Source organism: Dromiciops gliroides, chromosome 1, assembly GCF_019393635.1.
Source record: "Dromiciops gliroides isolate mDroGli1 chromosome 1, mDroGli1.pri, whole genome shotgun sequence".
Classification (NCBI taxonomy): domain Eukaryota; kingdom Metazoa; phylum Chordata; class Mammalia; order Microbiotheria; family Microbiotheriidae; genus Dromiciops; species Dromiciops gliroides.
Window position 1 is genome coordinate 718,118,348 of NC_057861.1, and position 15,158 is coordinate 718,133,505.

Here is a 15,158-nt window from a genome sequence, read left to right on the forward strand (position 1 = left end):
CTCCCCAGTTGATCTCCAATCATTTCTTACAATTGGAACAATGAGATTGCTTTTATTGGTGGTCCCATCACAGGTATGATTTTTTTTTTATCAAAGTTTTTTTTCTGACTATTCCCTGTTATAATTGTCCTTTTCTTCTCTGAATATTGCAATGGTTATTATCATCATTGTACATATATATAATGCATGGCAATAATAGCTAGCATTTGTATAGCATTTTAAAAACATCACATTTTATCTTATATATTTATATTTGCTTATGCTGTTTATGGAGCACACAGAAATAGGTTGTCTTGTGTGGTCATTCACTTCATCTTTAATATCTTCTACTAAATTATAAGCCTTTCAAGGGCAGTGACTGGACTTGACTCTTTATGTGTCTGTCTCCTTTTGGAGTTTTTCATAATATAATCTGTTTACATGTATATGCATGTAGAAGAAGTGTTTGGAAAGTCAGCAGCAAATGTTGAGAAGGGGGCACTGTGCAAGACTGTTAGAGAATATGCACTCAAACTATAGTCTCAAAGCTTCTTCATGTGACATATTTATTATTTATGTGTGCCCTGTGGTCTTGTTTTAATAGTTTCCTTTTCCTCATCTGTCTGTGTCTTTTTATTTATGGAAGAAGAGTTTGTTCTTGCCAGCATGAACACTGCATTGGTATCTATTGTGGACTGGCTTCCTGTCCTGTTCTTTCATACCCAATTGTAGGTAATGACTGTGGTTCTATTATACACTTTCTGTTGAGTTGCCGTATGGACTTCTCTTTGGGACATTCATTTTTGGAGATCAGCCTCTAATAGATCATTAATTGCCCCATATTATACTTTGTTAACTTATGCTACAGATCACAGCCTCTTTATAACTAAGGAGAAGTTATTTGTTCATTGTTGTGGCCAAACAGTTCATCATCATGAGACCAAGTTGGTGATGAGTCTTAGCTAGGCTGGACCTTGGGCAACAGACAGGCAGGTCATTTCCGGCCTGTGCTTGGCCCTGCCATACCTTCTGCTTTTATGAAATAGCGTCCAAATACCCAAGGGCCCTTCAAGAACCCATATCATAGGGAGGCATCAGAGGATGAGCTCAGCAGAGAAGTCCTCTATGATATGAACTAAGGAATGGATAAAAACAACAACAATAATAACATAATATTTTAAGGTTTGCATATATTATCCATTGGATTGAATTGAACTGTATAATAGTATTTAGTTATAAGATTTTAAAAGGCTCTACTGGGTGATTTTCTATGCAACCTCTTATTTTCAATAGGATATGATCATCATGATGATGATTTTCCTGTTTCTCATTGGGTCAGCTGTGGCATTGCAAACAAATTTATGTCTGGAAGAAGAAAGTAAGTAATGATGAAGGAGATTCAAATGTGCTTCTCTTTTCAGTCATATTAAATTAAGTAGAACCTCAATGTGTGTATATGTTGTGTACATGTATGCGAGTATGTATATGTGTATGTAAGTATATGTATAATTGGAGGGGGATTGTTCCTGCCAGGAGATATGTACTTTAAATATATTATTAAAACTGATACTGCTCTGGCCTCCACTGCCTAAAGGCCAGGTATGTTTCTTTTTACCTTTCCCCAAAGTTTCTCTGGTTTCCTTACTGATCTGGGATTCTCTCATCTCTGCCATTGACTGGAGCCCCCATCAATTGTGTGACTTTATCTCAGGGACACTCATTGTAGGCATAGGAGTGCTAAAGGAAACCACCTGAGAAGCATGGGCAATCCATACCCCTCCCCTGTCTTACTTCAGCTTAATTGTGTTTTTTGTTTTTTGGTGAGGCAATTGGGGTTAAGTGACTTGCCCAGGGTCACACAGCTAGTAAGTGTTAAGTGTCTGAGGCCAGACCGAACTCAGGTCCTCCTGACTCCAGAGCTGGTGCTCTATCTACTGCGCCACCTAGCTGCCCCTTGATTGTGTTTTTAAAAATCTGTTAAAGAATAAATTTGCCATATTTTATATAATTTCTCATGAACACCCATGGTTGATCCTAACCTTGTGTTGCTTGGTTTCCCATTATTTGTAGCATGAAAGTTCAATGGGAGTCATATAGGAAAAGAGGGATTTTATATTTATCCTTCTTCCAATTCCCCTTGCTCTACTTCTTCCTTCTCTGTCTCCCAGACTCGAAGTCCAGCAGCCCCTCATGAATACAATCCCACCATTAATCACAAGAAATTTGACCTGCTGTGTTTTTGATGAAGGGAAGATTGTCTCTCCATAGGCAGCCTGGTGGCCCCCACTCTCAGGGGTTCATCATACTGGTGACAGACTTAGTGTGGACAGCTGGATGGTTTTAGCCCTACAGTAGCTCAGAATTCCTGAACTCAAGCGATTTACTACTTTCAGCCTCCCCCAGCAAAAGGAACAGGAGTGCATCACCACACCCAACCCAATTTCATCTTTTTTAAAATGGTTGCATTATTCTAGCTTCTCAAAATCTTCTTGGATCACTACAGTTTTCTTGTTCAAAGTGCTGAGTCTCCCTAAGAGTTTGGTCATAATGGTGAAGGAAGAGAGAATTGACCTGTGGCTATACGCAGAAACCTTTTTGAAATTTTGCTTGATTGAGCCACATTACTTAAAGAACCAAAATGGACCAGTCAGTTTTTTACATGTAGACAAAGCCCAAGAAACAATTATTGGAAAATGAGCAATAAGGAGTGAAAGAAGATGGTGATTCATTAATAAAACTTGTTTTCAATGCCTATTTAATTATCCTAATTAACAAGAGAGAAGTTGGCTGAACATATGGTATAATATCCACTATTTTCAAATGCAAAAGGTGAAATATTAACTAAATATTTGGATTAGAAAAGATATACAGAAATCAGATTTGATTTAGAGATGCTTTCTAATATAGATTATTATTTATGTTAACAAAATTAATAATGATAATTCATCTATATTGTGCCAGGCAATGTCTAGAGTAGGGATTCTTAACCTTTATTGTGTCATGGACCCCTTGAGCAGTCTGGTGAAGCCTACAGACTCCTCAGAATGTTTTTAAATATATAAAATAAGATACACAGAATTACAAAGGCAAATTAGTTATATTGAAATCGTTATTAAATATATATATTTTTAAAACAGGTTAAGTTAAAACAGGACCCCAGGTTAAGAATCCCTGGTTTAAAATAGTAGTTTTAGTCATTGCATTTTAATTTCCACTATAAAAAATTGAATGTTATAATATTTTTTCTTCCCTTTAATTTGACAGTTTTACTTCTCCCTCCTGTAAATTTCACTATTATAGTAACTGGTTTATCTAAAGTTCTTTTACATTGGAAACCAAATCCTAACCAGAATCCAAGGATCAAGTGCATAAAATATAATGTGAGAATTAACACTCCAGATGAGGATGATGTGAGTATCAAAGATAATGGTAACATGGATTTCTTGCACACAATCCATTTGATTGAATTTTCTACATGACACAGAATTTCAAACTCAAACCCACTGAGAAAGGCAGAGGGAGGAGACTAATCATCTTGACTCCATTCTCCTACAAAAGTGATTCTAGTTGGTGTCTCAGTACCATAGAATAGACTTTGGAAGAATTGACTGAAGCATTGTATTTTGCATCCAGAGTAGCATTGCTAAAAGTAAAGGAAATTTAGCTGTATTCCAAATTCTTACTATTGAGAAAGAGCATGTGTTGCAACTCCTAAGTAGAATTGCAGTTTGTTTTTTTGGAAAAAACTTTTTAAATCTAAACTAGAAAACAGAAGAGCCTATCACACGGACAATGTGGAAATCCACAGGAAATTCAAATGTTGCTTTTTAACCAGCTGCAAATTTCATCTAGCAAAGCTGTTTTGTTACATTGTGGTTCGATGCTGTTTTCAGAAATAGGATACAATGTTTATTTAATTGAAGTAGTCTACTTATAATGGTTGTTTCCTCACTGCTTTTCATGGTTTCTGGGATTTATTTCCAGTATGAAACTCCAAAAACCCAAAGCACACGTGTAAATGTACTTCACGGGGGATTTTCAGCAAGCGTGCAGACAGTTTTTCATTGTGATTCCAGTTTTTTCCAAAGTAGCTGGGTTTCAGCTGAGCTTCAAGCCCCTCCAGGTAAGATGTGATCAGGGATAAACTTTGATTATTTATTGTGTGTTGCATAGATAGAGGATTTGAGAGGAAATGAGGATTGGTCTCCTCTCAATAAGAATATAATAGTCACCATTCAAATTATACTCCTCCAGATCTGTTTGAGGAAAAAGGTGTCCTTCTTCTTTCCACCCCCCACCCCAAACAAAATGACACAGTTCTGGGAAACCCTGAGCTGGTTGCAATTAGGTCTGCTCCTGAGCTGTGTCCATATAAAGGAGGAATTGAAGAATTGTCCCTGTATCACCTCCCCCACTGGCTAAGAAATACTGTGTTCTGATTAGCTAGTTTTTGCCCATAGATTGTAACCCTTGAATAATTGGACCAATGATGAAAAAGGGGAGTGTCCATTTGCGTTAGCGATTAGGGAATAAAATGAGCTTGAGAGCCTCCATTTTTGCTCATCCACCAGCTGCACACAGGGTGGCGCATTCTCGTGAGAATGACAATAAATGAGCCTTTGATACATCATCACCACTGAGTTCCAGAAAATTATTGGAGTCATTTTCTTCACAGAACTAGAAAAGGCAATCTTGCCATATTAATGGATGATGAGAATTTATCACAAAGTTGATTTGTAATTTCAATCATAATTAAAATTGGGTACAGTTAACCACATTATGGTATAGGGGAAAGAATGCTAGATTAGGAGTTGGAAAAGTTATAGTTAAAATGCAAATATCCTGTAGGCATAACACATTAAGCTACTGTCAGTCATTAACACCTTATTATGAATTAGTTTCTTAGACTGCTTTTCAACTTGAAAAGGAGCTAAGAAGGAAAGGGACAAAAAGAATATAAATTTGGATTGGGAGGGAGTAGGTAGAGAGAAAGCATCAGGTACCACGGAGGAAGGACTGATCTGGGTAGAGGTCCTCAAGTGGAGTCAGAAGCCAGACTCACTAGATGTTTGTGGAAGGAGTCAAAGAGGAGGAGAAAGGGCTACTAAAAGAAGGGAAACCCCCAACCAACCTTTTCCCACTTCATCATTTTTTGAGTGCTGATGCTGATTATCCTCTCTACATCAGTAGTTCCTAATCACTGTGTGTGGTCTGTGGACCCTTACACAAATGTTTTCTTAGGCAACAAGCAAAATGAACCGGAGGTAGACGCCAGTTTGAACCAATAGATATCACCAACACTTGGTGGGATGAAACTCACAAGTGGAATTCGGCTTCAAATCTTTGAAATTGTCATTAAAAAGAGCATCGTTTTTAAAGAGACCACCCTATTTAATATTTATTCCAAATTGTAATAATAATAATAGAGCTAACATTTATAGACTTTAAGGTTTGACAAGTACTATACAAATATTATTTAATTTTGTCCTCACAAGAAACAAGAAGGTGCTTTTTTTTTTTTTTAGTGAGGCAATTGGGGTTAAGTGATTTGCCCAGGGTCACACAGCTAGTAAATGTTCTGTGTCTGAGGCTGGATTTGAACTCAGGTACTCCTGACTCCAGGGCCAGTGCCACCTAGCCACCACAGAAGGTGCTTTTATTATCCCTATTATCCCCATTGCAGATGAGGAAACTGAGGCAGACAGAGGTTAAGTGACTTTCCTAGGGTCACATAGAGGGTAAATAAATGAATTAGATTTGAATTCCAGTGTGGTATTAACTGTGCCACCTAGTTGTCTAAAAAGAAACAGAATGGATAAAAAGAGAAATGAGCTAGCATAACCTAGGAACCAGAGGGGTGGGGGAGCATAGTAGAGAACATCAGGCTAATATTAGATCAATGACTGAAAAGGACTGATTTTGATAATGGGGTATAACTGTAAACCATCTGAACAGATGGAGGAAACAGATGAAGATACTGAGAAAGAAACTGTAAGCATGATATAGAGCTGTATTATAGTAGTGAAGGGCAAATTCACGCATCCTCTCCTTTTCACGATCTCAATCTCTGTCTGTCTGTCTCTGTCTTTGTCTCTGTCTCTCACTCTCATTCTCTCTCCCTCCCTCCCTCCCCTCCCCCTTCTCTCTGCCTCTCTTTGCCAAAGGCATATCAGTTCAATTAAATTTCTGGTTTAGTTTTACTTAAAGTTTTATTCTTCAAAAAGGAAAGGAATAAACAAAGGAAAATTCTCTTCTGGATTCTGATTCTCACTAACAGGAAAGAACTGTTTGCTGGGGGGAAGGGATGGGAATCTTTGGGAAAAGTGACCATTCCATCTTAGTGTTTGTGATAGAGAAAGGTTAAAGCCAGTCATCATCAGAACCGTACACTGAATTTGGGAAGGGCCGAGGTCAAAGGATTCAGAGGAGGACTAGGTAGGATATAATGGATTAAAATTCTACATGATAAGTCAAGTCAGGGGGACTGGGAAAGACTCAAGGACAAACTTCTGAAGACACAGAAGAAAATAATTCTGATAAGAAAGAATTGAAGCAGTCTAAAGAGAGCCATTTGAATGCTCACAGCACTAAGCAACAAACATAAATTTTAAAATGTCTTTTACAGAAGATGAAAGCAAATGCAGATAAAAGAGGATGATCACAGACATGTGGCATAGTTCTATAAGAAGAGTGTCAGGAGCACTAAAGCTTAACAAGAGCTTAGGCTGGTGAGGAAAGCTAGGGACAACAAAAAGTCTAGGGGATTGGGGTGGGGGTGATCATTCTAGGCAGCAAACTTGAAAAGAGCCTAGAGTGCTGGACTTGGAGTCAGGAAAAAGTGAGTTCCTATCCTGCCTTGTACACTGCACATGTGACCCTGGACAAATCACTTGACATCTCTCTTTTTTTAGTTTCTTCATCTGCAGAATGGGAACAACAGCAATATTTACTTTCCAGGGTTGTTGTGAAGATCGAATGAGATCATTATAAAACACTTTGTGAGCTTTAAAGAGCCATGGAAATGCTAGCTGTTATTATAGTTTTGTTTTGTTTTTTGGTGAAGCAAATGGGGTTAAATGACTTGCCCAGAGTCACACAGCCAGTAAGTGTTAAGTGTCTGAGGCTGGATTTGAACTCAGGTCCTCCTGATTCCAGGGCCAGTGCTCTATCCACTGCACCACCTAGATGCCCTGCTAGCTATTATTATTAAAGTGGTTGTTTGTCCTTCATTCTCTTTTTTTCTTTTCTTTTTTATTTTTTTAGTGAGGCAATTGGGGTTAAGTGACTTGCCCAGGGTCACACAGCTGGTAAGTGTTAAGTGTCTGAGGCCGGATTTGAACTCAGGTACTCCTGACTCCAGGGCCAGTGCTCTATCCACTGCGCCACTTAGCTGCCCCTGTCCTTCATTTTCAAAGAAGGCAGTGGCATCAGGGTGATGTCATGACTTGCAGTGAATTGTTAAGTGAAGGAGATCTGTGCAAGGTCATCAACCTCACTCTCTCCTCCAGAGCCATCTGGGTTTAGTTCTAAGATAAATATCAGGACGACTGGAGATGGTCTCAGATGTTTAAGACAATTGGGGTTAAGTGACTTGCCCAGGGTCACACAGTTAGTAAGTGTCTGAGGTGAGATTTGAACTTAGGTCCTCTTGACTCCTGTGCCAGTGCTCTATCCATTGTACCACCTAGCTGCCCTCATTATTAAAGCTATATTGGAGAAAAGACAGGGATCAAGGAAAGGATGTGTCTGCTGTTTGGTACAGATGGAATGATAAGAATTGACCATAGACAGAAGGCAATGATGATTCATCCTTATTTTCCTTTCTCTGTCTCTGTCTCTGTCTCTATCTCTTCCAAGGAAAAAAATATCCTTGCACTGGGAAGGGAAGAACACAAATGGCTGACAAATGATCCTTTGTAATTGCAATTGTAATTGCCATGACTTGACTGAAGGCATGGTGGCATGCTTATCAGAATTGCTGATGACACAAAGCTTGGAGAGAAAGCTGATACACTGGGTGACCAAGTTAGGCTCCAAAAAGATACAGATAGAATAAAGCCCGGGACTGAACCTAATAGGATGGCATTTTAGCATTGTACTTGAATTCCAAAGATTTGACTTTATAAGTAAAGTACAGTGCAGTGAGAGGTCCTGAGCAAAGTCACTTAACCTCTGTCTCATTTTCCTTCTCTGAAAAAATGGGAATGATAATAGCATTTAACTCACAGGGTGGTTGTAAAGATAGAATGAGATATAGCACTTTGTAAACCTTAAAGTGCTATATAAATGTTGACCATCATCATCTTATTGGTTGTCATCATCATTATTATTGTAAGGTAGTTTGTCAAAAATAGGTCTGCGTATTTTTTATGAACTTCAAGTTTAATATGAGTCAACAATGTGATGCAGCAACTCAAAAAGCTAATGTGATTTTTCAGCTTGATAAAGAGAGGTATAGCTTATAGGTTTTACACCCTGTTACAATAATATAGGAGGCAATGAAATGGGTCTTTCCATCCATATCATTTTTTCCTCTTCAGCTTTAGAAAATGTGTTTTAGATGAAAAATTCTGAGTTCAGTTGCAATCACTCCAGCCCTGAAGTTGGGAAAGTTCCTGATATTAGGCTCTCTATGTAGCCTTATATTTATATTTAGTTCTAGTTAACCCCTGGCCTCTTGTGGTTGAGGCAAAATTCAATTTACTAGGAACATTCAGATAGCAAAATACCAGATTACAGGGTCTGTGGACAAAAAGGCATTTGGAGGAGAAGTTGAGAAAGGAGACAACCTTTTCTTGGTGCTTTCATTTGCCTGGATTCCCAACTCTGAGATGCTTATAGAGCCAAAGATTCTCCTTGATATCTCCCATCTTTGTAACTTGATATGGTTTGGGGGGCAGCTAGGTGGCGCAGTGGATAGAGCACCAGCCCTGGAGTCAGGAGTACCTGAGTTCAAATCCGACCTCAGACACTTAACACTTACTAGCTGTGTGACCCTGGGCAAGTCACTTAGCCCCAATTGCCTCACTAAAAAAAAAAAAAAAAACAACTTGATATGGTTTGTCTTTGCACACCTGATTATTTGATTTGATTAAAAAGTTTTTGCAACTAGTTAAGGCACCAAAGCCAAACGGGATGGTTGTGACCCTACCCTTACACAGGAATAAGGAGGTGGTAGTTCTACTATACTTTCCCAGGTCAAACTATATGTGGAGTATTTTGTTCAGTTCTAGGTAGCACAATTTAACTTGGAGAGTATCCAGAAGATTATCAGGTTGATAAAAAGCCTTTATTCTATGTCAATATAAAGATCCGGTGAAGAAATTGAGGTTGTTTATCCTGGAAAAGACTCCGGAGGATGTGTTTGCAATCTTCAAGCATTTAAAAGACTTGCATGTGAAAGAGAGATTAGATTTATTGTTTCTCCCCAAAGGTAAAACCAGGAACAGTATGTGAAAGTTACAGAGAGAAGGAGAAGCTAGGAGGTAAATTTAGGTGAAATGTAAACAGAAACTTACTAACAATTAAAGTTGGAATTGACTACCTTTGGAGGAAGTGAGTTCTCTGTCATTGGAGATCATGAAACAGAGGCTGCATGACCACTTACTGGGTATGTTGCAGTGGAACTTCTTTCTAAGATATGGGTTGGACTAGATGGTCCCTGATATATCTTTCAAATGTAAAATTCTCTGATACTTGGATAGGTGGAGATGAAGATGGGGAAGGGGACCAAAGTTACCTCAAGGGCACTAAAATGTACCCTCTGTAGAATGAATAAATGACCCATCTCCTACATATTACAATTTTTCATGTGTATAGAAGCTGATGTGGTTGCTGGTATATGCATATATTTAAAAACGTTACTAAATCCATAGCAACTTTTTAATGTATTTTCTTCAATGAATGGGCATTATTAGCACAACTATTACCATGTGAGGGTCTGCAACATTTTTTTTTTTTCTCAGATGTCAGAGGCTTGTGACATTTAAAAATAATTACTATAGATACCAGTTTTGGGTAAGCAAATGTTAATTCTCATCATCTCAGGCCAAGTGGTAGAGAAAGTAGGGAGAGAGCTTCAGCATGCCAGTTAGCTTGAGCAGGGGAAAAGCCCCCAAGACACCCATGTAGTCTCCCAGAGAGACAGCATGTGTGCCCAAGGAGACCCAAGAGAGAGATCTTGTAAGAGAGACCATGTGGTCTCAGAGAACCAAGAGAGACCCAGAAGAGGATCCAGAAGTCAACCCAAAAGCCCTCCTGTGGCATCTTCCAAGAGCTTTTTTATCCTCTTTTAATACATTGATCAAAGCTAATTGGGTAATTATAGATCAAACAAATCTAAGTGGTTAGCATTATTTAAATCTATTGGTTGACAGACTTGAAAGTGGTCTATATTAAAATGAACTCTAGAGATAACATCAGAGAAAGAAATGCAAACCCCCTCACTCAAGTTGCTCAAGGCAAAGTCTGTTATCTAGGTGTGGTTTAATCCCATTGGGGTCTGGGGTGGGATCCAAATGCAAGCCTCCCTTGACTCCAAATTTAATGTTCTATTGTTCAACAGCACTTTACTTCTCTTAGAGGTCAATTTGTCCCTGCCCTACCATGGTTCTCCTCATGAGTGATTCCCAAAGTGTGAAATAAGAATCCCTGAGGTCCACAGACCCTTTGGAGAGATCCATGAAGTCAAAACTATTTATTATTTATAAGGCTAAGATGTTTTCATTTCTAATACAGGAAATAATCTCCATATAAGCCAACTAAGCAACAACTCTTTGGCTCAAGGTCTTTAATTAATTTCTGAGTGTAAAGGAGTCTGAAGACCAAAAAGTTTGAGAACTACTGCCTTATCCTATTTCTGGGTGTTCCTTCTCTCTCCTCTGACTCCCCTCTTGGCCGATAACTGCAGATCTTAGCATAGGTTCCTCACTAAGGCCTCAGTTCTCCTTCCTCTATTTTCTCCCTCAGGAAGGCATCATGGTTGTAGATGAAGAGCTGGCCTTGTGGCCATGAAGCCTTGGGATCAAGTCCTGATTCTGATACACTCTCTTCTCCTCTCCTCTTGCCACTGTTGGAGTAAATTGAAGAAGGGATTTTTCTTCAGGGATTGGGTGGACTAGATGGCTTCTGAGGTCCCTTTCAATTCTGTGATTCTCTGGGATAATAATATCTGAAAACTCACCTCACAGAGTTGTTATGAAACGATTTCAGTGAGTCTTAAAGGGCGCTAAAAATGTACGTTATCACCTATTTTTATATTTGTTTTGCCTTCCCATCAGTATTGTAAATTCTCTGGGGATGGGGACTATACTGTATCACCACCATATGTCCTATAATGTCCAGCTGGTGCTTAGTAATGTTAACCTGGAAATTAAGGAAACAATTAATATAGGAGAAATAAGGTCTTTAATCGGGACAGAGGTCATGGTATCACAGAGCTCAGAAGCTAGGAATACCCAAAGATGGGAACAAAGGACAGGCTTTTTATGGGGTAAGGAACAAAAAGGGAACCAAAAAATTTCTACAGCTACTTAATGTAAATGAACCTTTAACAAAAAAAAAGCAATAGAATTGCTCCTAAATTAATTATAGACCCTACTAACTCTAAATAGAAACTACTTAATGTAGATGGACTTTTTAACATAATAATCATAAAGTCCAGGGAGTAAGGTGGGGAAACTTTGGGAGGGGATGTTACTTGGGGGAAGGTCCATAAGTCCATCAAGAATCTGGAAATGACAAAGACAGTCAGCCCCAGGCAATTCATCTGCCTGGGTAAGGGGACTGGATGGGGAATCAGTCAGTTCACAGTAAATTTGTAGTTATTAGTAGATAATTCTTCACAGACTGATATTAATGGTTTGGGGAATTCTAAAACTGATGAAGGGAACTTAGTTGGTAGAGTTGGAAATGGCATTAAGAGTGAACCATCTGAGGCTAAAGGTATAAGAACCACTGCTTGGTTTATTAGTTTACAAAGAAAATTTAGGGTATATAAACACTTTAATTAGTGCTACTTTTTTGGGGGGGGGCAGTGAGGCAATTGGGGTTAAGTGACTTGCCCAGGGTCACACAGCTATTAAGTGTTAAGTGTATGAGGCTGGATTTGAACTCAGGTCCTCCTGACTCCAGGGCCAGTGTTCTATCCATTGCACCACCTAGCTGCCCGAATTAATGCTACTTTCAGTCGAACACTTGAAAAAGAAAAAAAAAAATAGAGAAAATTTAAAAGAAAGAAATATACTTTAAATTTCTGGGACATGGGAACACACCTGGAAACAGTTGGCCTGGTTTTTAGGCAGAAAGAGAAATGATGATGACAAGCATGAAAATGCTTGGAAAAATACAAATATCATCATAATCACCACCATCTCATTTCTTCCGTTGTGATGCAGCTGTCTTCTTAGTTTTGTTTTATTAATACGTATTTCCAAACAGCCATCTTGTCTATGTCATAGTCCTGAAAGAAGCCATGAGTGGCCATGTTATCCAGTCCCATGGCTCTAGAATTACATCAGTCACTGAAAACAAAGTCTGAAGGGCCTTCTCATTCTTTGAGAAACATCATCTTTATATTCCTTGTGGCTGATGGGTCAACCTTTGCCCTTGTTCCTTGTGGCTAATGGATCAACCTTTGCCCTTGTTCAACAAATATTCTATGATGAGTATATGCAAATGCACCTACAATGAGCATAGAGTAGGAGTGTTGGATATACAAGAAGCCATTCTAGCCATGGGTTGACTCATATTAAGAAACCAACTAAGTTTCTTCCCAATGTAACGATTGGAATAACGCCACCTGCTGGAGACTTACTGTAGAAGAGTTCTGCCCATGAAGCGAAGGTCTTTGAGGGCAAGACCAGGAGTCTTTTCTTTGGTATCAGGAAGTGACGCGGACTAGTGGGAGGAGGAAGGAAGAGACTGGCGCTCAGTCTCGCTCTCTTTGTCCTCTGGACTCTGGTGGAGAAGGGAGCTAGAAATATGCTCTCCCTTTAATAGATAGGAATCTAGGCCTTTCTCTCTCTTTACCAAATTCTTATTCTCCTTAATAAATGCTTAAAAGTCTAACTCTTGCTAAAGCTTATAATTTATTGGCAACCACTCATTAGATATTTTAGACAGTTTAGCTAGAATTTTAGCCCTTAACAGATGGCGACCACTCATTAGATATTTTGGACAGTTTAGCTAGAATTTTAGCCCTTAACACCAACCAGGTTTAAACACACTTTGAAGGAAAGCCATTAATAATGAAAAAGTCCCCTATGATTTGAACTAGCAGAGTAGATCCAAATCACCACTAAAAGATATTTCTAAGAGGTGAAGGCTTGGAGAACTTTCCTTTGATAACATTAAAATGGACTTCAGTACAATTCATCCAGTCTTTCTGTGAATGGAAAGATTTCTTCATGTAGACCATCATAGCTATGCACAACTGAACTGGTTTTATGATGGTTGATTTGGTTGGTTAAGTCATCATACATCAGTTGTTGAGCCTACTCTTTCACTTAATGTGTTACCTTATGTCCCTAAAAATACCTTTACATTCACTCAACCAGCTTGTATCTGTCCCAGCATTTTGAATTGTCTGCCAAACAAGCTGCTAGCCTGCCCCATCTGATGAATTTTTCAATTGCCCATATTTTTCTTCTGCTCAGGGACTCTCTGCAGCTGCATTCTTAGGGATTGCTGTTGACAGTAACAGACCTTCTTCCTCACTTATGACAATTTCATTGCTGGCCTGGAGGCTTGCTAGCATTTGTGACGCTGGAACATAAAAAATCTCCGCAGATCAGCTTCCAGACCGTGGAGCTCTCCAGAGTGTTACTTTTTAACTTGGTTTCATAGAATTCTTGTCTTTTAGGCCCATTGTTCTGGGAGCCAAATGTGTTCCTGGAACTCCCATAGCTATAGAGCCAGTGCAGCTGTGGGCTTGATGAGGGCTTTTCTCCCATTCTGAGCAATCCCTGACAATTCTGCTCATTGCTGCTTTAGAGAGGTTTTAGCTCTGCTCAGGGCTCTTACTATTTCCCTACGCAAATCCTTTATTCTAGCCAAATTGGCCTCACTGTCTCCCCCAAAAGGCCTTATGTTCTCTCATCTTTGTTCAAATACGTTCCCCTGCCTAGAATGGCTACCTCACTTTTTAATGTTTTAAAATTTAAATCCTACTGGGTGGCACAGTGAATAAGAGCACTGGCCCTGAAGTTGAGAGGACCTGAGCTCAAATCTCACCTCAGACACTTACTGGTGTGAGGCCCTGGGGAAGTCACAACTCCAATTCCCCATAACATTTGGGGCCATCTCCAGTCATCCTGATATATATCTTGCCACTGGACCTACCTAGATGGCTCTGGAGGAGAAGAATGAGGTTGGTGACTTTGCACAGACCTCCCTCACTTAAATCTAAATGCACTGCAGGTCATGACATCATCCTGATGTCACAGTCCTCTTTGAGAACAAAGGACAAACAACAACAATAACAACTCCTTCTTCAGGTGCCCTATCCCTTCCCTTCCTCTCCTTCTTCCGTAGATGAAGAGATTGTATTTTGCCCTAAATTTCAGATAATCCCAAAGGCAACCAGGAACAACTAAAGATTCTTGAATTGAGGGAATGACATCATCAGGGCTGTACTTTAGGAAGATTATTTTGTTAGCTGTGTGAAGGAGGGATTGATTGAAGAGGGGAAAGGACTGCAAATAGGGTGACCTACTTGGAGACTATCACAACAGCCTAGGAGAGAGGGGGCAAGGGTCTTCTTGTCTTCAAGGCCAGCTTTTTATCCACTCTGCTTTAGTGCATTTCAGTCTTAGGGATATCCATTATTAACATTGTTTTGATCTCACAGGAGCTCCTGGGACTTCAGCTGTGAATCTGACTTGTGTCACTAACATCTTACGGGGTGACGTATCTCTCCACTGCACCTGGTTTGTTGGCAAGAATGCCCCAGAGGATACACAGTACTTCCTGTTCTACAGGTTCAGCTCTGTGTCTATGTGTTTTTGTTCATTTGTTCAGTCGTGTCTGACTCTTTGTGACCCCATGGACCTTAGCACACCATTACTGTCCATGGTGCTTTCTTGGCAATGATATTGGAGTGCTTTGCCATTTTCTTCTCCAGTGAATTAAGGTCAACAGAGATTAAATGACCTGCAGGGTCATGAGGTTAGGAAATGTCT

General features: G+C 39.4%; 1 protein-coding gene across 1 annotated transcript in view; it reads left to right on the forward strand.

Moving 5' to 3' along the window:
* IL5RA (interleukin 5 receptor subunit alpha) overlaps positions 1 to 15,158 on the forward strand; it is a 49,313-nt gene that overhangs the window by 4,428 nt on the left and 29,727 nt on the right. The window contains exons 5-9 of the mRNA XM_043976976.1: positions 9 to 73; positions 1,273 to 1,357; positions 3,244 to 3,389; positions 3,964 to 4,102; positions 14,828 to 14,957. Coding sequence (XP_043832911.1) covers positions 41 to 73; positions 1,273 to 1,357; positions 3,244 to 3,389; positions 3,964 to 4,102; positions 14,828 to 14,957 — 533 coding nt within the window. The 5' untranslated portion in view covers positions 9 to 40. The remainder of the gene's footprint in view (positions 1 to 8; positions 74 to 1,272; positions 1,358 to 3,243; positions 3,390 to 3,963; positions 4,103 to 14,827; positions 14,958 to 15,158) is intronic.